Source organism: Anabrus simplex, chromosome 1, assembly GCF_040414725.1.
Source record: "Anabrus simplex isolate iqAnaSimp1 chromosome 1, ASM4041472v1, whole genome shotgun sequence".
Classification (NCBI taxonomy): domain Eukaryota; kingdom Metazoa; phylum Arthropoda; class Insecta; order Orthoptera; family Tettigoniidae; genus Anabrus; species Anabrus simplex.
Window position 1 is genome coordinate 1,342,733,228 of NC_090265.1, and position 26,926 is coordinate 1,342,760,153.

A 26,926-nucleotide genomic window follows, 5' to 3' on the forward strand; every position below is an offset into this window, starting at 1 on the left:
TTCGTCTTAATGTCAAGGTGGCGAACAAGAAGATACAACAGGTCATAAAATTCCCCTATCTTGGAAGTATTATTACACAAAACAACAGATGTAACATGGGGATCAAGAGGAGGATAGCACTGGCCAAACAAGCGTTCAACAATATAAATTTGCTGGCAAATAAATACCTGGATATCCAAGTCAGAAGAAGCTTTGCAAAATCTCTTGTCTGGAGCGTGCTGTTATACAGTTGTGAATCCTGGACATTAACCAAACAGGAAATGGCTAGAAGCTTTGAAATGTGGATCTAGAGAAGAATGCTGAGGATTAGCTGGATGGAAATGAAATCAAATGAAAACATACTGAATGAAATCAAAGGCAAGAGAGAACTATTCACCATGATAAAGAAAAGGACGACCAGATACCTTGGGCATACCCTGAGACGAAACAGCTTCGTGACCAACATTATTGACGGTAAAGTTCTGGGAAAGAAAGGGCAAGGAAGGCCAAGGACCAAGTATCTTCACATCATCATCATCATCATCATCATCATCATCATCATCATCAATGTCCCACTCCAGTCGCCAGTGTGGTTAACAAGCCTCCTCCACTCCTTTCTGTCCTTCCACTTTTCCTGCTCCATTACTTCTGCCACATCCAATCCAGCTTCTCTAATGTCCTTCCAAATCTGATCCATCCACCTTCTTCTCTGTCTTCCAACTGGTCTCTTTCCCTTAACGCCTCTTTCCAATTCCCTTCTTGCTACCCGTTCCTTTTCCATTGTTTTTACATGTCCGAACCATCTCTGTCTTGCTTTCTGTATGTTCTGTACTAACGGTTCTGTATTTAACTCTTCTCTGATTTTTATATTTTGAATTCTATCTCTTCTTGTCTTTTTAACCAATGTTCTTAAAAGTTTCATTTATACTGCTTGGATCTTACTATCTGTCTCTTATTAGTTACCAGCGTTTCTAGTCCGTATGTTACAATTGGTATGAAATACTGTTTATATAATGTTAATTTTGTTCTCTTGGGTACTTTGTCATCCCATAAAAGTTCTCTGACTTGATGATAAAATGTTGTACCTTTACTTAGTCTGTTATTAATTTCAGGATTGATTTCATTACTTCCATTAATAATGCTACCCAGATATGTAAACTGTTCTACATTCTCTAACCATTCTCTGTGTTCACTTGATTTTCCTTTTTCTCGCTTCCACAGTGCATGAGTACAGTTTTCTTTTTTACTAATTACCATTCCAAACTCCTTCAGATTTTCGTTCGTCCATTATTTTTAGCCCATGGAAATAGGAAGAAATGTGAAAATCTCCCTTTTTGAACAGTAGTACAATGCTTCCTTGTTGCCATTCTTCAGGTATCCCTTCATCCTTCCATATGGCATTGAGGGCTCTGTATATCCACTGTAGTCCAGTGCTTCCTGCTGCCTTAATCATATCAGCATCGAATTTATCTCTTCCACTTGCGTTATCTTTGGTCATTGCTTTCACTGCCCTTCAAGTTTTAATCATGTTATCAGGTTTTCTTCTTTTTCTCCACCTATTATTTCCATTTTCTTATCTCCTTCCTCCAAGCAGTCATCCTCATTATAAAGTTTTCAAAATACTTTGCCATTACCTTCTGAAGACCCTTTTCATCATGTACTATGGATCCATCTTCCCTCTCCAATGCCTTGATTTTTTCTTGATTTATTCTTTTCGATTTTATTACTCTGTAAAATAGTTCTTGATTTCCTCGACTATCTTGCTCAATTTTGTTGGTAAACTCTCCCCAACATTTCTCCTTTTCTTCCTTGATACTCATCTTTACTTGTAGTTTCAATCTTTTTTATTCCACATGTAAACTTTCTATCTTATTCTCATCCCTCTGATACGTTTTTTGTGCTTTTCCTTATCCATTTTTTTCTTCATCTTGTTCCTTCGTTTTATTTCTTTTTTGGTCCACCACCGTGTCCCCTTTCCCTTAACCTTTGCTTTTGTTTTCCCGCATACTTCAGTTGCTGCTTCCACAAATGACTGTCTTAAATTGTCCCACTCTTCTTCTCCACTTTGTATTTCCGTGTTAGGTAACTCCTTTTTATACAATCTTGGAATGCCATTCTTTTATCCTCCTCCTCCAATTCCCAAATCCTGATCTTTGGTTTCTTCTTCAATACAATTTTAAGGATTTTGCTTTGATTCCACAATTGATAATCTATGATCACCTTCCATGCTTTCACTGGGGATTATCTTTGTATTCATGACATATCTTCCCCATACTCGGTCTGTTATTATAAAATCGATGAGTGTTCCGTACTGTCCATCCCAACTATATTGGCTGATCTTATGGCTATTCCTCTTCATAAACCATGTGTTCTTTATTATCAGGTTATTTCTGATACAAAAGTCCAACAGTTTCTCTCCATCTTCATTTCTATCGCCAAACCCATGTGGACCAAGAGAATTCTCATATCCCATTCTATCAGTTCCCACATGAACATTCAGATCTCCCCTTATCATGATCCCATCTCCAACAATATGTGTTTCCAGTTCAGTGAGGAACTCTTCTTTTCCTTCCACGCTACATCCTGTCTGTGGAGCATACACCTGTACTATCTTCAGTAGTTCCTTGTTTACATGTATGTGCATTATTATAATTCTTTCATTTACATACTCAACTTCAGCTATTGGTTTGACATTCTGATTCACTACAAATCCCACTCCATTTCTTTTCTCTTTACTGTTAACCATCCAGTACAAGGTGTACCTCTTTCTTAGTTTATTCATTCCTTTCCATTTTACTTCACATAATCCCAGGATGTCGAGTTTTTGTCTCTCCATTAGGTCAATCAATTCATTTTCCTTCCCATTCATTGTTAAAATATTTATTGTTCCAAATAAGGTATTGTTCTCTGATCTAACACTTGCACGAACATCAGGATTACCATCATACTGTGCAACTGTAGTCAGAGACTTGTCAATTCCATTTCCATTTTTAAACTTCCATCCGAGGCTTGTAGTTGAAAGAAGTACAGATTTACTCATCTGCTGACCGGCTAAGCCTAACACATCTGAGGATTTTCTTTTTGGAGTTTACTCCGTTAGCCTTTGAAGATCACTCTTCTCCACAAGGCAGTGGTTTCCTCTTCTAATTTTCTCCAGAGAGGATGGGTTGCCTCATCCACCATCTTCACCATTCCGAAGATCTCGTTCTCTGCCTAAGATGCTGTTAAGGTCTTAACGCATAACGCTGGACATGGTTTCCACGTTATACCCCGAGAGACTGGGCTCCTGCCTGAACTTAGCTCTCCTTCACACCGACCTACTGATGTGGTGGATACCCACCCCCGCTACATGGATGCTCCTGACAAGAATTACTCGAGTGAAGGATAGGGTAGATGACCCTATCTCCCTTGAGCCGGGTTAATGGTTGTGTATGATGCCACAACCAATGGCTATCTTCACAATGTGTTGCTAAATCTTAGATATACCACCTGCCATGAGATGAAACATGAAGCTGAAGACAGGGGATTATGGTTGCATAGACCTTTAATAAATATAATATAAGTTTTTACTTTCATCTAAGTGTACTTGATGGGTGTTGAAAAGAGAAGAGCAGTATGTGTGGGATAGAACTATTCACCAGAAATACTATTGCAAACAGCATACTTTCTGTTAGGCATGTAAATGGGCAAATGATGTGGGTAGATTTGGCATTTGGAGGAATTAGGATGAGAATTACCTCAATGTATTCACCAGGTGAGGGTGGAGATTTGGAAGAAGTTGACCAGTTTTATGAAGCACAAATTGACATTGTAGTCAGGGTCAACAGCAGGGATAGGATAATGCTCACGGGTGATTTCAGTGCAAGAGTTGAAAATAGAGCTGAAGGATATGAAGTGGTAATTGGTAAATGTGGGGAAAATAACGGAAGCAGATAGGAATGGGAAGTGTTTACGGAACTTCTCTGCTGGTATGGGATTAGTATTTACGAATACATTCTTCAGGCATAAGGTTATTCATCACTACACATGGGAGGGTAGAGGCACCAGATCCATAATAGACTTTGAATTCAGAAAATATGTTAGGAACTTTTGCATTTTCTGGGGATTTTTCATTGATATGGCCACTATCTGATCTGTAGTGAGCTATCTCCAGGCCTAGGATAGAGAAAGCGAAATCTGTCTGCAGACAAATAAGGGTAGAAAATCCCCAGGAGGAGGAAATTAGACTAAAGTACATGGATATGATTAGTGAAAAGTTCCAAATAATGGAGATTAAGAAGATTCGGGATATAGAAAGGGAATGGATGGCATACAGGAATGTTACATTAGAAACAGCAAGGGAATGCCCAGGAACAACTATGTGTAAAAATGGGATAAAGCAAATATCTGGTGGAATGATGGAAGTGAGACCAGCTTGTAAACATAAAATGGCGGCGTATCAGAAATGACTCCAAATAAGCACTGACAGAGACAGGGAATTGTACGTAAATGAAAGAAACAGGGTGAAACACATAGTTGTTGAATCCGAGACGAAGTTGAGAGAAGAGTTTTGTAATAACTTGGAAAGGCTAGGTCAATTAGCAAGGAAACCTTTCTGGACAGTAATAAAGGATCTTAGAAAGGGAGGGAAAAAGGAAATGAATAGTGTTTTGGGTAAATCAGGTAAACTCATAATAGATCCCAGGGAATCACTGGACAGGTGGAAGAAATATTTTGAAAATCTTCTCACTGTGAAAGGAAATCTTACTGGTGACGTTGCAAACAACCGAGCTCATGGGGAGGAGGACAATGATGTCAGTGATATTACGCTTGAGGAAGTAGAAAGGATGGTAAATAAACTCCATTGTCATAAAGCAGCAAAAATAGATGAAATTAGACGTTTTTATTTTATTGCTAACTGCTTTTTATTCTGTTGACTATTGACTCGGATTTAATTTTGTGTTGATATATTTAAATGTGTTTTTAACATTAATTTGAATGATATATATGACTGCACTTCAAGACATTGCCTTTTTCTACTGCAATCTATATTTTCTATAATTTTATCAGAAAATACAGAATTGCAAATTAGATCCACTGATTATTTTTAAATTTATAATCATTTTTCATCATCATTCATTTTAAATTCTAGTCAGTGGATCCTTTTTAAAATATTAATTGTTGTGTCATTCTATTTCACCTTGTACGATTAACGGCTGATGACCTAGATGTTAGGCTCTTTTAAACAACAATCATCATCATCATCGTCATAGTCCAAATTAAACCTGAAATGGTGAAATATACTGGGAAGGTAGGGGTTAAATGGATTCATATTTAAAAAGTTGTAACGACTGTGTGTCTGTACATTGACTATTTTGGTGGAATTTCCGTACAGTTATCCATTTCAGGTGTAATAATGACCATCTGCATATTTTTTAGCTTTGGTGTCTGTTTGTTTGTCTGTCTGTCTTTCTATAACTTGAAAACTACTGGATATATTTCCACCAAACTTCATATTTAGAATCCACCTGTCCTTGGGTAGGTTTTAGAGCAAATATTGTTTCTAAATCCCTGAACTGACTGGGGGTTTATACAAAACCGAAACTGTGATTTTGCACTCCCTCAAAACATACACAACCTAACTTAATGGAAATCTACCTGCCTTAATGGAAATCAATTTCTAAATCTTTTTTCTCATGTGCATCATTTTGATATGAGGATTAATAAGGGTGATATCATTAACAGACCAGTTTTTGGCACAAGTCCCACCAGACTTAACTCAAGAGTGAGTGCTTGTAAAGCGTATTTCTTATAACTTGAAAACTACTGGAGATATTTCAAACAAACTTCATATTTAGCCTCCACCTGTTGAGATGTGAGTTGTTAGGTCCATACCATGTCAAATTCCTAGAATAGACTGGGGGTTTATAGGGAACCGAAATAATGATTTTATTCTCCCACAATATATACAAGACCAGTCTGACTGGAAATCGACCAAACTTAATGGAAATCCATTTCTAAAATTTTTTCTCATGTACATTTTTGTCGATAGGAGGATTAATAATGGAGGTATCTTGAAGGGTCTGTTTTGCAGCTAAAGTCCAGCGGACATAGTCCAAAATGTGTTTTACGTATAGCAGATTCCTTATTTATATAAATAAATCCGTAACGACTGTGTGTTTGTACATTGACCTTTTTGGCTAAATTTTCATACAGCTATCTGTTTCAAGTGTAATAATGACAATCTGCATATTTGTTAGCTATAGTTTCCTGATAGTCCTCATTTTTAACCCCGCCCAATCATGATTGCGGCACAATCTGCCTGACGAGCTAGAAAATTGAAATTTGGTGAAGTTATATGTCTTAACACGTAATCCACGGAAAGCTTCCAAGATCTTTAAATATTTCATTTTTTACCCCTGAAAGACATCTGAATATTGAGGCAATTTTAATGACAGTGCAGACCTTCGTTTCGAGGTATTTTGTAGCTAAACCGTAAGTGGTATCACAAAATGGGTAGCACAATCTCGGTTCAATTTGGAGTGATCTACAACTTTGGTCTTATGACGTTTCATCGTATCTCTATTCCTTATATGTTAGATTTGTCTCTATTTCTCGATTATACCTACATTTTTCTCTTTTTACTCATGCAATTAGTAGTTCGAATCACTTATACAAAAAGCATGGCCCACCCAGAATCTATACATGGGCCAAATTTTATGTTTGTAGCTGTCATATTAGTGCCCAAAAGTAAAACACTGTGAGAAAACCGTACCCAAATTTCAACCTATTCAAAGTTTCTAACTCTATTTCACCCATAAATAGATGAGGCAGGAGAAAATATTTTAAGATCAGCCATTTAGACCGCTAAATGAGGCGTCTTATAGTACAATCAGTTTGTTGATATGATGTATCGTTTAGCAGCAATTAACCTGTAAATGAAAGTTTGCAATATTTTAAACATGCGTATACTTTGTATGCCGATCTATATATATTCATTGAAGTCGATTTATAGCGATGTAGAAAGGGTGTGTTTGCCATTATAATTAATATTTTACATCGATAATGACTCAGCAGGAGGGCACCTGCTAATGTAATCATTACTCTCCCCATGGACTTTGACTGGCAGTAGAAATGGGATCCTTTTCCAACTCCTTTGTATCTAGCATTAGTAACGAGGGACTACATTGTAAATAATAATTCACTTCTCAATTTGACTGCCGTAAGTCAAGGGAGCATGCAGTTTTGTTCAAAACTCCCCTAACCGATTGTATTTGGGAGTAGGCATGTGTGCTTGCCATTATAAACAAATTTACCCGTCGAAAATGTGACTGGCATTGGGCATAGTGTTCTTGCTATCATAATGGAAACTCACTAACTCGGTGTGACTGTCATTAAGAAAAGGGGCCTGTCATTATAATGATGACAGCACAACTCAATTTTGACTGTCAGTAGGGAAGGTGTCTGATTCTATAATAAAAATTCCTCAACTGTAATCTGTCTGGAAATAGGAAAGGGTGCCTGCCATTGTAACAAAAACTCCCAAAATCGATTGTAATCGCGGAGTAGGTAGTGGAACCTCCAATTATAATGAAAACTTTCTTACTCTATTGTGAATGGCAGTAGGCAAGTGAGCCTGACGTTATTATCACAACTCTGCAACTCGCACTTTACATTGGAAACAACGAATGCGAACCTCCCCGTGCTGTTTATCCAACACTAAGTGGCATGCAAATTTAAAAATCTCATTCACTGCACGTACAGTAATTTAGTTCGATATCCATATACAGTGTAGAATACCGTAGCGAAGCAGGGTACATTTGGTAGTGGAGTAATAAGATTAGTATGAGTGGTAGTAAGATACCCTCTGATTGGACAAAAGCAGTAATTGCACTTATCTATAAGCAAGGGAACAGGAACTATTGCAACAACTATCGAGGTATCTCATTGATCTGTACACAAGGCAAGATGTTCACAGGGATCCTTGGTTGAGAGTAAGTTGGATGAAAATCAGTGTGGTTTCAGACCACAGAGGGGCTGTCGGGGTCAGATTTTAGTATGCGCCAGGCAATTGAAAAATGTTACGAGAGGAATAGATAGTTATGTTAAGCAGATCTAGAGAAGGCATATGGTAAGAGTACCGATAGAAAGATGTTTGGCGTACTGGGGGACTATAGGATTAAGGGTAGATTATTAAAATAAATCAAAAGGCATTTATGTTGACAATTGAGCTACAGTGAGAATTGATGGTAGAATGAATTCTTGGTTCAAGGTACTGTACCATTACGTTACAATTGACGTCAATTGACATGAAGATAGATCGGATGAAAAATGGCGCAGGTCAGCTTCAAGCGTCAAGAATGCACGGTGTAACCTTTTATGACAAGTTGATCGCAATTAAGAGGCATTGCCCGGCGAGAAGGAAAGGAAACTATGAAAAATGAACAACTGTACGTAAAAAAAAATTGAAAACGTCCTATTCTTATATACTTTGGCAAAAAGATTACACCAGAAACGAGCTATAAAATTGTAATTACCTAACTAGAAGAACAGCTATTATAATCGAGAGAACCGTACTAGAATCCGTATGCGGGAAGAATCCAATAACAAACTATTGAAAACTACTTAAAAAACGGCAGGGAAGCACGTATAATACACTCCAAGTACTGTGCTGAAGAAGAGGTTTCGGATTACGGCATTCATAAATAAGGCCAATAGTAACTTAATAAGCGGCCAGATTTTCTCAAATAATACGAATAATCCATCTACAAGATTCAAATAACATTGTTTAGGCAATATATTTCACCAAGAAAGAACCAATTTATAAAGATATAATTAACTCTGAGCATTATCCTTAAAGAATAAGAAGCATGAATACAATTAGTCAGTGTACTTGGAAGAGCTTTGTATACGAAAAACTAAGATGTATTCTGTGAAATTAACAATGTCTTTTCGTTACATGGAATTTGGACTCGAAATGGAGCTAGCGTAAATCGATGGAGGAAGGCTGACCAGATCATCGTAAGCTCAGGCCCGGCGACTTAGAGAGATCCAGTATGGCGTAATCCAGCATGAGGCTAGATGTTCTGAGATGCCATGAGGAGGAAGAAGAAACCAACATCGGACATAAAAATGGCTTGAGATAAGTAACATTTTCAAGAAATTTAACTATCAAATTACTTCATTGTAGAAGTGCTGAAGTGCCAAAATATAACTTGTTTGTGCCAATATGTGAATTCTAAGGCATATGCTGGACAAAATAACCACAGATATGTGTTGTGTATGTATAGTAATATACTGCTGTGCTCATAAGTTGATCTTAGGTTAATGTGAGCAGTGTCAGGTAGTGAATGATGATGCTTTTGAAACTATTTGCTTAAGAGAACGTCGTACGAGGTTTGTCCGAAAAATACGTATAAATCCGTCGGGGTGACGTATCACATATCGTGGAGGCGCCGCCAGGTGGCACTGCTTTTGTCGCCAATCTTCTCGACGCTCAGTTCGAGTCGGAGAGCTCTGCGTGTCAGTAGCAGTGTGCGGCTGCTTGTTGAAAGTTACCCGTTTTCACCTGCCGTCGGTATGGAGCTCTCTCTGATTGAGGAACAGCGCATCAACATCAAGTCTCAGAGCTCGTGTGGCCCGAGTTCAACCGGATTTGGCACAAGGGTGCAGGTGGATCCTTCATCACGACAATGCGCCCGCTCACACGTCGCTCGTTGTGCGTGAGTTTTTGGCCCGAAGCTCAATCACCGTGACAGACCACCCGCCTTATTCACCCGATTTAGCCCCTTGTGACTTCTTCCTGTTCCCGAAATGCAAAATGGTGCTTCGGGGGTGGCACTTGGGTGATGTGGAAGCCATCAAGGGAGAAACGGCACGGCAACTGAACAGCATCACAACTGAAGACTTTCAACAATGTTATCAACAGTGGAAACGGCGTTTGCAGAAGTGCATCTTGTCTCAGGGAGAGTACTTTGAAGGAGACCATATTGTAATACCTGAATAATTGTCAAATAAAGTTATTATTCAACTTTTATACGTATTTTCCGGACAAACCTCGTATATCAAACTAGGCGAGGCTAAGATAAGAAAGTGAAGTGTATAGATAGAAGCCTAGGTTACCCAACGACCAGATCGACTAACAAGGCCAATATCGTTCATATTTACGAAGAATTGGAATAAAGTAGCAGCTTGCAGTGTTATGAATAGATATTGAGGTAAAAGAAGGTGTTTTACTACGACGTAGTATTAATAATGGGGAAGTTGAGTAAAGATATTGATTGTATGCGGAGGAATCGCAGTAATTAGATGCATGAATAATAATATGTTGTTGGTGTTTTGAAATGTTGAATAGTTATTGTGTAAAGAATGATTGAATGACATAGGCGCGAATTTATGACCTAGCTACGGTTATGGTATGATTGAAAATGAGGCAAGCAATGGAATTAAGGCCTAGATACGTGAATATTAAGTATAGCATAGAGGTTAGATGGTCGATTGGTTGAACTTAAATCAAATATTGAGATAGGTTGATCGTAATTTACATGTGTTTTGAAGCACATATGGGAAAGAGAGATAGTCGCCTAGCAATATATATTTGTCTCACATAGTGAATATATAATATTGGAGCACGTTTTAACCTAAACATGGCACATCGGTAGGCAGTAAAAGGATTCATTTTAACTGAAAATGCACATAGTATTTAATTGATCTGTACGACTCTAGCAGATTATGACGATTGATGAACATGGATATGGCACTCATAAATGAAGATTTTTGATTTTATTTTGGCACATATTTTTTTAAAACATATAAGGATGTTGGAATTGATTTTAATAGGGTTAGGATTAATTTCTTTTAATTACTTAAGATGTCATTTTGAAGCCATAGTTGGAAAGGAGTTACTTATCTCATGCCATAGACAAGTCAATACGCATTTCCAAACCAATCCTAAAGAAGACTGCAAATAGACCTAAAGGAAAGAAAGACCACTCCCTCCTTCAATAAAGAATAAACCTTATTTATCCCCATGATGAAATAAAATCATGAAATGTGGTTACACAACAAAATAATAAATAATGCCCAAATGAATTAATGAGACCTACCCAATTTTAATTGTATTAATTCAAGAATTTGATTTGTCAAGAATGATAATGTGTTACATTTGAGTTTATTTTCCTCTATTACCAGAGATTGATATTATTTTATTATTTGTAGTATTAGCATGCTAATAAATTAGTTTTAAGATTATTTATGCGTTTATGTTCCAAGGTAGAGATAGGAAGATTAGTTATAAGATAATATATAGACTGGTATTTTGGAGTTATGATATATTTAGAGGCTCATATTGATTTTACGATAGGATTTCGGGGAAAATGAGTAACTTATTGAACAAATTCACCCTCGTCAACGGAACTTACGAAAGTAGATAGTATTATCGGATATATATATATATATAGATGTTTTACCCTGAGATGCTGACTAAACATTGACATGCAACCACCGCGCTTGATCTGTATATTCGTCCCCGATTTCGTATAGTTAATTAGTAGCATTTAAGAGGAAAGATAGCACGGGCAACAACATATTAAATTAGTATTACAACATGAAGCAAATTGAGAGGAAGTACAGCACGATGGTTATACTTATATTGTTGTCGGTCCAACGTGGAACTTGATAAGAATTAGGGCTACGATGCCAGTAATTTAAATTAATTTAATGTAACCTGTAGGCTAACATGTAGGCTATAATATGTTCAGCTCTGCTGTGTGTGTTGCCTTATGTTAAAATCAAATCATGTTGTCCTGTGACGTCCATAAAATTTGAGTGACATTGGGTTCAAAGTAGTGGCTCCTTTCCCATTTGTAGCTGTGCAGTGATGTTATATTTATATTTATGTTATATTTATCTGAACATATTTTAGCCTAATTTTAACCATACGTCTGGCACCTTTTTAAAATTGGAAAGTGTTTTACTCTATGTACATACATGAAGACAAAATGTTTTACTTATACAATTTTACAAGCAAACAAACTGTACAAATCTGGCTGTTGTTATGCATGTAGCTCCAACCGTAAGATTCACTACTTCTTCTTCCTACTGTGGCAGGGTCCGCTTGTCGGCACGGCCGTTTCCATCTGGCCCGATCCAAGGCATCCTCATGGGTGTTGCCCACATACTCCATATCCTTCCTGATATGATCCATCCACTGCTTCTTGGGTTTACCATGTGGTCTCCATCTACCAGGGTCAATTACAAACTATCCACTACTTCATAGCCGTATTGATGATATAATCTAATGGTTTCATAAGAAAATATTTTTCACCTGATCGAGACCTTTCTTTATTTTGCCCTTGGCAATTTACAATATCATTAAGAATAACAGGACATGTTTCGATCGCTTTGCGATCATCATCAGCTGCATACACAAAAGCTTAGATAAAAAGCATGAAGCAAGCACATAGTTAAAACTTTGTTGACTTTAAAAACTAATTTTCTTTTATTTATTTCATGTCAAAGAGTGTTGAAAAAAACTAAAAATATAAATAAGGTATTATATACAAACAAAACAAAGTACATTTTATGTCACAAAACATGTTTCACACAATGTCTACCCAGAAATGGGCAACAGAAATTCCCTCTTCAGTGGCTTGAATCAAATCTTGAAGTGTACAACGAACAGGGCAGGACTGACAGTCAAACAGATGTTGGTTAGTTTGTTACTCCCCATAATCGCAGAAGTCTGACTGATCTTTCAAATAACCCCATTTTTTTAGGTTATCCATGGATTTACCTACTCCACTCCTCAAACGATTCAGTGCCTTCCAGGTTGTCCATTCCAAATGATGACCAGGGGGTGGAGATTCAGAAGGCACCATCCAATCAGAAAGATGCTCCATTTTTGCTCGCCACATATCACAACGTGCTGTTCTTGTTGGTTTATCCAGAGCCTTGGAGACATTGAGGAAACTTTTCCTGGACTTCAGTTTTCTGGGTGGAGGTCAATGTCCAAATAACGGGTGGTTGCTTGTGAGATCCACCTTTGACCTCTCTTGCCTTGCAAACACTTCTCGCCGAATGTCTTGAGGAGAAATACCAGCCAAGCAGTAGAGTGTCAGTGGGAGAAGGTTTCAGACACCCAGTTACTATTACATGTTTCATTAAGGGCTGCATCCACCTGCTTCGTATGGGCTGATCTGAACCAGACAGGACATACATCCTCAGCTGCAGAGAAACTCAGAGCAAGAGCTGAGGTTCTTAACAAAGTTGGATGGGCTCCCCATTTGCTTGAGCCAAGTTTACGGAGGATGTTATTTCGGGCTGAGACTTTCTGTCCAGAGTTAACACAGTGTTTCTTGTATGTTAAGGTCCGGTCTAAGGTGACACCCAGGTACGTTGTGTAAAACAATGCTTCAGTTGCTTAACCTCCCATGTCACGCACAGCTGTCTAGTAGCTTCTCTATTTCAAAGATGAAATGCACACACCTGAGTCTGAGGCGGGTTTTGCAGTAGCCGGTTCTTCTGATAGTACACTGAAAGTTCCTTAAGTGCATTTGAGAGCTGCATTTCAGTGGTCTGAAAGTCGTCGCACTGGACCGCTAAAGCCAGGTCATCGGCATAAATGAAGCTTCTTGTATAGGAAGGCCTTGGCTGGTCATTCGTGTAGATGTTAAAGAGGATTGGCGAGAGGACACTGCCCTGGGGAAGTCCATTCCATTGATCCCTCCACCTACTGTACTTTCCTTGAAGTTCAACAAAGAACCGGCGATTCTGCAGAAGAGTTTCAACAATCTTTGTGAAACCATAGTCTCTGGTGAAGTTATAGAGCTTGGTGATCAAAGTTCTATGATGCACTGTGTCGTATGCTGATGTAAGGTCCACGAATACCACTGCTGTGATTTTACGTCTTTCAAACCCATCCTCTGTGTGCTGAGTTAAATTGAGCACCTGTGAAGTGCAGTTCCTTCCAGATCTAAAGCCCACCTGTTCTGGAATAAGATGTTGATCTACTTTAGATGTGAGGCGCTCAAGTAGGATCCTCTCAAATATCTTATATAGGTGACAAAGTAATGATATTTAACATATTAGGATCTAATGGATCCTTACCTGGTTTCAAAATAGCCATCACCCGGGACTTCTTCTGCATCTTAGGTATCTGTTTACTCTGCAGGCAATTGTTTAGAAAATCAACAACCGACTTCCTTGCTCTGGAACCAAAATGTTTTATTTGTTCCACTCTAATATCATCCAGACCTGTAGCCTTGCCATTTGTAGATTTCTTTATGGCTTTCCCTAGTTCCAACTGGGTGATATTATTAGTGAGGTCGCTAGACTCCTTGTCAATTTGGCGTTCTATTTTAACTCTGTTCATATAACCCCCTATTTTTCCATTGAGCAAAAGTTGATGAGCAGTGGCATCTGGGGACAAATTGACGTGTACAGGGGCTTTTGTGAAGTAATTATACAGCCTCTTTAAGAGTCGCCAGGCTTTCTGACTACTTTTGGACATGTCCAGTTCTTCAAGGGTAGATATCCAACGATTTTGTTTATCTTCCACTAACATTGTTGTCAGCTCTAGACCTTTCTGCACAGTCTGTTCGCCAAAGGGATTCGTCTCAAATAGATCAATGTATTCAGCCAGCAGAGCTGAGGAATGTTGATTGAGACCAGGAACACAATTCATTCGACAACCTCTGGGAATTGACTCTCTGGAGCTCTTGTTCACTGCATCTACAAATAGGTCGTAGTCAGTCATAGAAATACCTAGACCAGATACAGCATCTTCCAGATATGCAGTGAACTTGTTCCAGTCTGCTTTCTTAAAATTATATTGTCTGCGGAAAGGTACGCTCGTGGGACGTACCGCAGCAAATACCTGACACATGATGGGTCTGTGCTGCATGTGTGGTATAGGGGTGCCGAGGTTCTTTATACACTGCTGAGCAATTCCTTCGTTAACAAAGATTAGATCAGGGTTATAACCTCGTTGCCAACGTCCGCTGTTAAAAGAAGGAGGTAGTTTAACATCATGTAACAGTAGCATCTGGTGGGTCTCAGCCCATTCCAGCACAGCCTCTCCATCTTCATTCTCATGTTCATATACCCAGATGTTGCTTTTGCTGTTAAAGTCACTAGTTACTATGTGGATGGCTTGATTGTCGAAATTCCTTGGTTTCTGGAAATGGAATGCAGAATTTGGTGGTTTATATAGAGAGGAAACAGTACAGTGATTTAACTCAACTGTAAGGAGTTCTACGTCAGCACAGTCAGATATATCAGTGGATAGGACCACTATACCAGGTTTGACAAATATTGCACTTCCATGCTGTTGGCTTGGTCTCTCTACCACTAAACGCATGCCAGAAATTTTTGGCCTATTCTGATTATTGTCTCGATGGGTTTCTTGTACACAAAGGACATCACAGCCAAGTTTCTTACATAAATTCTGCAACAGTTCTTCTTTTACAAGGGCATTCCTTCAATGTTTATGGACTTAATCGACAACTGTGGTTCTGAAAAGGACCTTTTAAGATTCATCTTTCAACACTTCTGGAATGGAAGAATTAGCCAGTAGATATGTGCACTCTCTACTGTTTCCAGGGAGTACCGTCAGTCACAGTCTGTTTAATTAAACTTAACTGCACAATTTATTCTGTGGCTGCACACGTGGAAGTTTCTTCCACGCTCCCCTTAAAAACTAATGTTAGTAAAGGACGTGTGGGTTGGAGGGGTAGTGTTGTTACATGGAATTTAAATTCAAAATAAGTTAAAAACCACTATCTTATGAGCTAAAATGTCTTTGGTATCATTTTAAGTCCCAAAGGCTTATTAAAATCACTTATTGTTTCAATACTGAAAACTAGTGTTGTGATCTTGAAGAAATGTTTTTTACTGAAGTGTGCTTCTTCTTTACTTAACTTCTAGTTTCCTTCCTAGTTGTTTTGTACTGTACTGAAAAGGTTGATCCTCTTGTTTGTCCTTTTGCTAAGTTGAAAGTGTGTATTCACTGTTGGTTGAATTAAGTATTGTGTTCGTATACATGTCAGGTTAGATAGCTTGTTGTACGATCTGTAACCGACAGAAAAAATGCGTCTGTTATTTAAAATCGCCTGCAGGAGTGTTTTCTAAGGAAATTGTTTTGTATTAAAATAATGGAAATTGATTTCGAAATTTTGAACTTACCCCTTTCCAATTCACTTTCTTTACTCACCCTGTTTACGGGTGTGGGTCTCTTTCTACTGTCCGCGACCTTGTGTAATAGCGATGTGATGTGGTCTGTTTGCTAGCGTGATTCGGTGGGGAGAGGGGAAGCGAGGACATGTCGTCATTTGTTGTTTCTCGCGAGGAGGTGGCTTCTGGCTGTGACATAAAGCTCTTGTGCCTGCTTGTTACTCTTGCTGGGCGTGTTTGCTTCCTACCTAATAAATCCATGTATCTCAGTATATGTTCGTATAAGGGATTTCTTTGTTCATTCATCTCATTTAAGTTCTTGTCTTTATTAGCTTATCGTCCGCCTCGTTGGCTGAACGGTCAGCGTACTGGCCTTCGGTTCAGAGGGTCCCGGGTTCGATTCCCGGCCGGGTCGGGGATTTTAACCTTAATTGGTTAATTCCAATGGCACGGGGGCTGGGTGTATGTGTTGTCTTCATCACCATTTCATCCTCATCACGACGCGCAGGTCGCCTACGGGAGTCAACTGGAAAGACCTGCACCTGGCGAGCCGAACATGTCTTCGGACACTCCCGGCACTAAAAGCCATACGCCATTTCATTTTTTTAATTAGCTTATCAGGAAAAATATGAATATTTTCTAAACTATTCATCAGTCTTCCTCTATTTATTCTAATAATAATTACAAGGTCTTGTTTGATATCTGTAAATTTATGACCCGTCTCTTTCATGTTTACTCCCATTGTAGAAAACCTTCTTATTTTTCTGCATTCATGTGTTTTTGATACCTTATTGCAAAGTTCCGTCCAGATTGCCATACATATGTGGCCTTGCATTGGTTGCAAATCAACTTATAAATTCCTGAATCTTGGAAACATTCTTCTTTGTTCTTATTAACTATGTTGCGGTTGAAAAACCTGTGCGTAGTTTTATTGTTTGTTGAAAAGGCTACCTTGTTGTTGTATTTCTTAAATAAATTTGTAATTCCATAAATGTTAGGATTGTTGTAGGTGAACTTCACATACTTTTTTGTTTTCTCTGACTGTTTTATTAAATTAGTTTGTTGTTTACATTTACGTTTAGTGATTGACCCGTTAATAACTTTAAGACTAAATCCATTAATCAAGGCCTGCTGTTGGATAAAAGCAAGTTCTTTATTTCTCTCTTTGTTGGTTAAAGGAACTTCGAAGGCCCTATTAATAAAGCTATAATACACAGATTTTTTCTGTGAGTTGGGATGTAGAGAGTTATTATGAATCGTGGTTGGAGTAAATGTAGGCTTCCTATGTATTCCAAACTAAAAATGGTTTCCTTTCCTAGTTGTTGTAACGTCTAAGAAGTTGATCGAACCGTTTTTCTCTTCCTCAGTAGTAAACTGTATATTAGGATCTACGGTGTTCAGGCCGTTCAAAATATTAAGACTAGCATATCATTAAGATCCTTATTAATTATAGCATATGTGTCATCTACATAGCATACCCACAAATCAAGCCCTTTAATGTGGCCTACAATGTGAGAGTATTCTAAGTGGTCCAAATATATATTAGCTAGTATACCTGAGGCTGGAGCTCCCATAGGGAGGCCATTCTGTTGGTATATTTTGTTGTTAAATAAAAAGTAGTTCTTGTTAAGTACGAGTTTAAGGATTGTCATAAACTCTTCTCTTTCGGGTATGCTAATCCGTTTGTGTTCTAATAAGTTAGTTTTTATGATCGTAATAGTCTTCTCTATGGGGATATTAGTGTACATGTCTTTTATATCAAATGAACAAGTAACATGAGACGGATTGAGTTTAAAGTCCTTGATCGTCTTGCAGAAGTCACTGGAAAATTTTACAGCGGTGCTAGAATGAAAAACATAGTTTTGTGCTAAAAACTTATGAATATATTGTGTTGTTTTGTATGTGGGGCTCTTACAGAAATTAATTACTGTTCTAATAGGTATCTAATAGAAGTCACTGGAAAATTTTACAGCGGTGCTAGAATGAAAAACATAGTTTTGTGCTAAAAACTTATGAATATATTGTGTTGTTTTGTATGTGGGGCTCTTACAGAAATTAATTACTGTTCTAATAGGTATCTCTTTTTTGTACAACTTGGGCATGGCTCTTGCCATACGGAGTCTTGGGTTCATATTTACTAGCTTTTGTGATTCCTGCGCACGAGGGAAAGTAGTTTGTCTGTGTATTCCTTTCAAATTTCTTTGTGAGGTGGGATCTTTATCTACAACTTTGAGTTATTGTTGTTGAAAAAGGTTCCAGTTTTCTCAATATAATCGGTTTTATTTAAAATTACTATAGTTTCTCCCTTATCCGTTTTAGTTATGACTATGTCGCTTTGCCTGATTTTGTGTTTTAGTTCATTATTTATCCTAGTGTTATCATCATTTTTCTTAATCCGTTTATTAGGGAAGGGATTTTTTTCTTCGCTTCATACCTCAGGTCGTTCCGTACTTCGGCTGGGAGAATCTGTATGGCTGCTTCGGTTTCTGCTAGAGTAAGATACCAAAGACATTTTAGCTCATAAGATAGTAGTTTTTAACTTTTTTTAAATTTAACTTTTGTGTAACAGCCATACCTCCCGTTGCACACTACCCCTCCCCCCTCCAACCCGCACGTTCTTTACTAACATTAGTTTTTAAAGTCAACAAAGTTTTAACTATGTGCTTGCTTTATGCTTTTTATCTAAGCTTTTGTGTATGCAGCTGATGATGATCGCAAAGCGATCAAAACATGTCCTGTTATTCTTAATGATATTATAAATTGCCAAAGGCAAAATAAAGGAAGGTATCGATCAGGTGGAAAATATTTTCTTATGAAACCATTAAATTATAGCAGGGTCAAGGCACATGGATGTCCGTGCCACTTAATTGTCATTGTTGCGTACCACGTGTCTGTACCATCTAAGCCTGATTTCCTGCAGTTTTGCCACAATTGGCGCAACTCATAATATCCTTCTTCAAACGTCATTGTTTATGGCATTGTCAAATCGCGTTAGTCCAAGATACCACCAGAGCATTTGTATTTCCTTCACATGCAGAACCTGCCCTGCATTGTTGTTGCTGGTCAACTTCTGACCCATGGAGTATGGCTAGGTGCACTACAGTTCTGTAGATGTAAAGACCCCCCTACTTCTACAGTATAAAGTCTGTAACTAATAACTTGAATTTCTGAGACCTGACGACATGACACTGCAGCTTACCGTCCTTTGGTCAGAACTCAAATATCCTGTGGTTAGTGCTGTTACAAGTGAAATATGTAATGCGAGTGGAATGTATTTTTTTTTTGAAGTCTTTGTTTGTAAAATGCAATATGATGTTTTATTTTTATTGACCTAACCTGTACTGTATAATGTTGTAACATAGGCATTTGTAAATAGTAGAATTCTGTCTATAGTTCCTGGAAAGATCTAGAGAGTTACATAACTTTTGTACAGGGTGTGTTACTTTGTTGGTATGTGTTCTAGAAAGTGTGTTCTGGCTATTCTGGAAAAATACGACTTTCGCGATCATGCGTATTCTAGAATGTTAGTCAAAGTTCTCGATCGAAAGTAAGGTTGTGATTGGTGAGTCTAGGTGGCGATAGGGAACACGTGCACGCTGATTGGTTGCCTCCAAGGCCAGTAATTCCTATATATAGTGAGCGAGGCAGTGTTCGAATGAATTCGGTATCCTGATATCTGTCAGTCTTGGTCTACCCATCTGCGAGCAGCCTATCTGGTTGACGTCCCCCGGTTTTCGGGATGGCACTCTCCTCGGGTAAGCACTCTTGAATTCCGTTCCTGCTAACATTTCCGTAATGTTCCGATTTGCTTTTCATACAGGAGTCTGCCCTAACCATGCCTAGATTCACCAAATTAGCTACTTATGATGCCTTAGTTTTTCAGCTAGACTTACCTGTTCGTTTCCGAGGCATTCCCGTTTTGTTTCACTAAAATATGTATATTGTAGTTTAATAGTATTTCCCTTGGGGTTTGCCTCTGATAGTTCTGTATCACTTTAGGTACGCTAGATTTTGGATAACCTGTAAATTGCATTGGTAACTAGATGTACAGTTCATTTATAATTTGAATTTACACTGCTACGAATAACCTATGTATATCACTGAACTTATAGCTCACAACTTGGAATGTATATGTAGAATTATCTTGTAAATAATATTTTAAAAACTAAGGATCACGGTGATTCATTTCGGAATCCGCTATCTAAGCCATGTCCATGCCTTTGGTAGGTTCCCAGCCCTTCCATCTTCCCGTTTTGTCGTTCACTAGTTGGCCCTACTAATAGTTACGTACTTGTTTTGTTGGAGATCCGCGTAAAGGCTAGTTACTGTTTTTCCAAGTGTGTAGTGTTTTCTTATATTGTGTATTGTATTCTTACCTTCCCCTTTTAACTGTGTTTGTGCCTTGTTTGGTGTTACCACTGTAGTAGAGGTAACAAGTGCAACAGATATCTCTCTCCTCATTGTTGGTTTACTTGACTGGAGAAAACCAAAGAGCATTTGCCATTCAGAGATCTTTATCATGATAGAAATACTATTATTCTTCTTTATATTTTCTTGTTTGATGTTATATGATTTGCTTCTTACACTCATACATTTCATTTTCATTTTACAGATGGCTTGGTCATTATCAACAAACCATATGGAGTAGGATCACACCAACCATGCAAAACGTCAATGGGATCTGCAGTAATTGAGGATAATTTAAACACTGCTACTAGTGACAGCAATAATTTTTATCTTAGTACAGTGCTGCCTCAAATTTCAGAAGCACTTGGCTATCCAAAACTGACTATTGTGAAGGCCTCTGAAAGGTTGATACAATATTACTTATACATTTTTTAGCTTCAGTTTTAGATGATTTATAGAGCAGGAATATATTTCTGAAGAATAAAAAATGTAGTAGTAGTAGTAGTAGTAGTAGTAGTAGTAGTAGTAGTAGTAGTAGTAGTAGTAGTAGTAGTAGTTCTGGAACTGCTTGATGGCATTACATCAGAATGGAGTGATTTATATTATTATGCTCTTCCTCTCTCTTCTTTCTCCTTCGTCCCCATAATGCATGTCACCATTGCCTTTACTGTGTTCCAGGCAAGCGGGTTCTCCAACGTGATATGAACCAGATTCCCTGACGTGAGTCGTCGGCCAAGTTATTGGCAGTCCTTCATTCTTCTTCCCATCAAACACAGTAGAAAAAAGTGTGTTCTACTGTACCCTTTTCAGAACAGTACCAACAACCATCTTCCTGCGTCTTTCCCACATTCATGGCGTATACGCCAAATCTTATTTTATAATTCAATGAGTGTATTATATTGAGTAGGTCCTGTCAGGACCTATGACAGAAAATAATCTACCTGGTGATGCCTACATTTAAGCCAGCCTCCTGTGTCGGGTATTAGCTTTTTTATCCATTGGCCAACATCAGTTGTGCCATCCCATCAACCTTGTCAGTCTAGTAAGAGCTGGTTCCGCAAGGCTTTCTTTTCTTCAGCAGATATAGCCGCACCCCTTTATGCCAAAGTTTTTTCTCTACCACAAGCAGGTCAGTAGGAATACTGGCAGCTACAACTTGTTAAGCTCGTTCAAAACAGTTCGATAAGCACAGATAACTCTAAGCAGCATTTTCCTTTGTACTCTTTCCATAGCTCTTCGGTGAATCTTCTTCCTGAGTGCATTGTGCCAGATAGGTGCAGCGTAGAGTAAAATGGAATATACTGCAGAGAACATAATCTATCTCTTAACTGTTCTTGGTCCCCGGATGTTAGGCATAAGTGTAGCTAATGCCTTCTTCTCTGCCTTTTGAGTTACTGCCTTCACATGTGCACCAGATGTGCAATTCCTGTCAATAAGAACCCCAAGGTATTGTACATACTTCCCTGGGACAGTCTCTGTATCATTTAATAAGAAGCAGATATTCTTCGTATTCCTGGAACCTTTCAAAATTATAGCCTCAGTCTTATGTGGTGCCAGTCTCAATTTATTATTTACCATCCAAAGGTTAACTCGTCTCAATGATTCGTTTACTCGGAAGGTCAGTTCCTCTACATTCTCTGCTATTACCACTATTGTAAGGTCATCTGCATAACCGATAGATATTGTCCCTTTTGTCAGCTGCAGATGTAGGATGCCATCATATAGAATGTTCCACAAGGTGGGTCCTAGGACAGATCCCTGTGGAACGCCAGCACTCATTTCAAGGTCTTCTAAATCATCAAGTCGTATTCTTCGTCCTTTGAAGTACTTAGCAATTATTTGTTGTAGATACCGAGAAATGTTCTGCCTATGAAGTTCTCTCAAAATACTCCAAGAAACAGTGTTAAAAGCATTTTCGACATCTAGCATTATCAAAACAGCCCATTTCTCACTGCTTTCTGCCTGTATTTGAATCACCCTCTCAATAGCTTGGGTTGTGATTCTGCCCTTTCTAAATCCAAACTGGTTCAAAGAAAGTCCTTCCTGTTCAAATTCTTTCTCCAGTCTCGTTTTAATCAATCCTTCATAAGGCTTGCTCAAGGTGTTTAATAAGCAAAGTGGCCTGTATGCTGATGGACCTAATGATAGTTTCCTTGCCTTCAATAACAGCAGTAGCTTGCCTACCTTCCACTCATCGGGGAATTCACGTTTTCTCAGTAAATCATTGAAGACTGATAAGATCCAACCAGGTGCCACCTCAACTGCATACTTGATGGCTTCTGGTGGGATGCCATCTACACCAGGTGCCTTACCAGTCTTCATATTGCTTGCTACCTTTTGTAACTCAACCACAGTAAGCGGTTCTGCAACACTAAAATCTGATTACATTTCGAGTCTGTCATTAGTACAAGGAAACAAAACTCCATCGCTATAGCTTTCCTTCTATCAGCTGGGAGCTGAATTGGTACCCTATTGATTAATCGACCAGTCACTATCTTATATCCCGCCCCACAGATATCACTGTCCAGATCTTCACATAGCTTTTGCCAGAGATTTCTTTTAGAATCCTTTATTAGCTTCATTAGTTCCCTCTTTGATGCCTTATAGTCATCTTCTAATTGTATTAAGTTGACCTGGCTGATTTTTTTCCTAGATCTTGTAAGGCTTCGTCTCTTCTTATTGCAATTTTTCCTTTGCATATCTATTTCATTGTTCCACCAGTAAGGGACATATGTTTTATATTTTGTTGGTCCCCTCAATCGGCTGATCCTACAAGCATCTCTAAGAACAGCAGTTACATCTTTTAGAGTATGTTGCGCTGTATCCACAGTTTGTAACGTCCATTCAGTTGCAATTTTAAAAATTTCTCAGTTAAAATTCCACAGCGTTTTCATGATATCATTGAGCTTCTTTGATCCGTTAACTTGAAAGTAAATGAAACGATGGGCGCTGAGAAATACCCTGCGTTGAGTAGTTGACGTCTATGAAAGACTCGGAGTACCCTCTGGACAAAGTTGGTAAGATTCCAGTATTATGAACCACAAAGTCTATGGTTGCTATCCATTCCGCCCAATATTCTCCCATACGGTCTGCAGTTGGTGCTCCCCACAGAGGTGACTTGACGTTTAGGTCTCCGAGAATAATAGGTTCAATACCTGGCGCCATACAGTGCTGAACTATTACATCTACCTCAGTTTTGAAAATATCGAAAGGGATGTTAGGAGAAATATAACAACAATAAATCTGACATTGCTGAATTTGAATACAAAAAATATCCTTCTTTTGCCCTTATGCTTAGCACCTCCAACTTATCATTTTAAAAAATGCAGCTACATCACATCTTTTGTCCGTGAACCAAGCACCTTCAGCTACTCGCCTTAACTTCCTGTAAGTAGGGCATTTCATTTGAGCGGTGGCACGTGGTGCAAAACGAATTGTTCCCCCACTCCTTTGCCAAATGGCCTCCTTGTCCGCAATTTAGACAGCTCTGTGACCGGTCATCTTTAACGTCGCACTGTGGCGCTTTATGTCCAAATCCAAGACATTTAAAACACCTTGCAACTGTAACTCTTTCCCTCACTAGACAGGTTGCTCATCCCACATTTATTTTCTTTTTCGTTAACAGTATCTTTGATGGTTCTGTTGGAAAGATTACGGTAGCATTCAGATTTGCAAACCTCCCCGGTCTTTCAGATGTAATATTGATCTGTGATTCTTCAGCAGCAGCTTCTAAAGAGAGTGCTGCTCTAAGATAATTTTCATTTAAATCCGGATCCATACCGTACACTAGAATTGTTGTCTCCTTCCTCTTTGTTGAAACCTCTTTCTTGACATTTTCAATTATCTCACGTTGTAATGCGTCAGCCTTTCCTTTGCCTTCTACAGTAGGCATAAGGTCATCTTTGGCTGTTTTTCTTATTCGTTTCAACACCAATTTTTTAAATGTTTACTCCTTCCTTTCCTGTTTTAAGCAATTCAGCGTATGTTTGCACATAACTGTTTCCTGAATATTATTATTTAAGTTTTTTTTAATCAATGGTAGTTTCCCAGAAACAGCCTGTTTTGTCTTTGTTTTACCCGGTTCCAAGCACCCTTACGAAACATCCATTCCAAGATTTTCCTTATATAATTCCGGTCAAGACTATCCAGGATAGCTATCAGCACCTTTCTTCTTGCATGTGTCCCAGTTATCACCCTCCAGTAGGTGAGACATGAATACAGGCTCTGCAGGTCATTTACTCCATCCTGGTTAAATGAATATGGTATTGCATACACACATCGCAGCTTCTCCTCCTCCTCCTCGACTCGTGTAGGTTTGTGTAACAGTGTGCAGGAATTCCGTCTTACCTTCCTCCAGGTCAGTGTTCAGCAAGTCAGAGATTTTGGAATGCGTTATTCTTCATGCTTCTCACAATTCCATCCTCCTCTGTAAGGTGTTTGGGATTTACCACCATATATCCCAATCAGTCAATTTCCTTATATTTCCAGAGATGACGTGCGTGTTATTGTAAACACAGTCAGGCCATTCCTTATCCAAGAACTCCGCAAAATCTTCAAAGCATGTAGCTTCCAAGAGAGTCTCCTCGATATCTAGCACTCTGTCACTGAATTGCGCCTGTGTCCCAACATCACGGGTTAGTTTCTTACTAAAGGTAGATCCCTGTTCCAAATCACTCCTAACCTTTGGATCTTCATTCATATCGTATTGTTCCCATTCCCACGAACGACTACGAATGATTTCTGCCATTTGTCCCATTTCTTTAATACCTTTCTTTATCTCCGCTTTGGTATTATGGATGCCTCTTTAGCTCTTCAAAGAGAGATAATACCATGTACTGAAGAGCAGCACTTCCACTTATAATCACAATATATTATATATATATATCTCGATCCACTTCCTTTAAAACACCACTTAATGAAGCAAATATGTGAAGCACCAAACAACACCAGCCATTCAATAGCTGCACAGCAGCAGCAGTAATAGCAGTTTGTTTGTTTGTTTATTTGTTTATTTATTTATTTTTTATTTTTTAAATTTATTTTCCACAAATTGTAGATACAGTTCATGGATGGTGAATGGAGAAATGCCATAGTCCCACATAGATGAAGGTGCCTCCATTGCCTCTTCAATTTACATTATTAAATAATTACAACTATACACCACAGAATGTGCTTATATACAATTACTATATTTGCATAATATTCACAAGATCTGTTGTTCATTCAAGTAATTCTACTTACACACACGTGAATCCCCACATTTACTCCAGCTAGGCCAGCTCATTCCTTCACATGTACAGTCTCACACACTCGGGATCAAACTTTCATCCGTCCTCCCACGCATATTGAACATTCACACAAATAGAAAATTATAGTTTATACAGAAGGTTTTGTTAAATATACATTCAGTTTATCTCTTTACAAACATTTTCGGTAGGGAGTTCTTTTTTCTGTGGCAAGAGTTCATTCCAAAGCCAAGCTGAAAAATTTAGAAGCCATGTTGAATCTGTTCTTGCAGGTGGAGGGAAAAGGAACACACCTCGATCTCTTTGATCGGAATGGTAGTTCAGCTGTAAGTGGTTGAAAGAGTTGATGTGAATGTTCTGTGAGGCATTTTCTCAAAAAAGCAGTATTTGTTTGTTTTCAGAGAGCTATGGTGGGGAGCAGTGACCTGGCTGAATTTAAATGACTGTGTTGAGCAATTGTCATTCTGCTTGGTGTTGAATTCCTTCTAGTTTTCTCATGTTTCCTACTGTAGAGGGGTGCCAGGAAGGGAGCCCATATAATAACATTCACCGTATTAATGTCAAAATAGCCCATCTGAATTATTATTTTTCTAGCTCTCAGTAGAGATCTGCAGATAAATCCCAAAACACTGTATGCTTTGCATCTTACTTCCTCCACAGGCTTGTTCCATTTTAAATTGCTGCAAATATGAATGCTAAGCAATTTTATTGAAGTGCAAGGTGTTAGGTTTTTACCACACAGTGAAATTTGATGTAACTGTGTTCTCACTTCTTTACATTTATGAATACTGTACTCTATTTACATTACACCACAAAGCCACGTTATCAAGATCTAATTGTAACCTATTTATGTCATTCTCATTTCTAATGGCTCTGTAAGCGATGGTGTCATTAGTGTACTGTGCCATTGTAGATGATACACAACCTGGTATATCCAGTATAAAAATTGTGTATAGAAGCGGCCCTTTCACACTGCCCTGTATCACACCCAAGGGGATTAAAGTTTGGTCTGTTCTCCAAAGATGTCTCTGCATTGTGTTGCTATTAGCAATAAAACTTTCAAAAATTGAAACCTTACAGAGCATCCATAGTCCAAGAATTAAATTTGCATGACAATGCATCGCATGTCAAGTGTATTTTTGTAA

At 38.4% G+C, this 26,926-nt stretch overlaps 1 protein-coding gene across 5 annotated transcripts in view; it reads left to right on the plus strand.

Annotated features, from left to right (window-relative positions):
* Positions 1-26,926, plus strand: part of LOC136878797 (mitochondrial mRNA pseudouridine synthase RPUSD3) — a 192,446-nt gene that overhangs the window by 131,366 nt on the left and 34,154 nt on the right. For all 5 annotated transcript variants that reach the window (XM_067152298.2, XM_067152288.2, XM_067152279.2 and 2 more), the window contains one exon: positions 20,741-20,939. In XM_067152298.2, the coding sequence (XP_067008399.2) occupies positions 20,741-20,939 (199 nt within the window). The remainder of the gene's footprint in view (positions 1-20,740; positions 20,940-26,926) is intronic.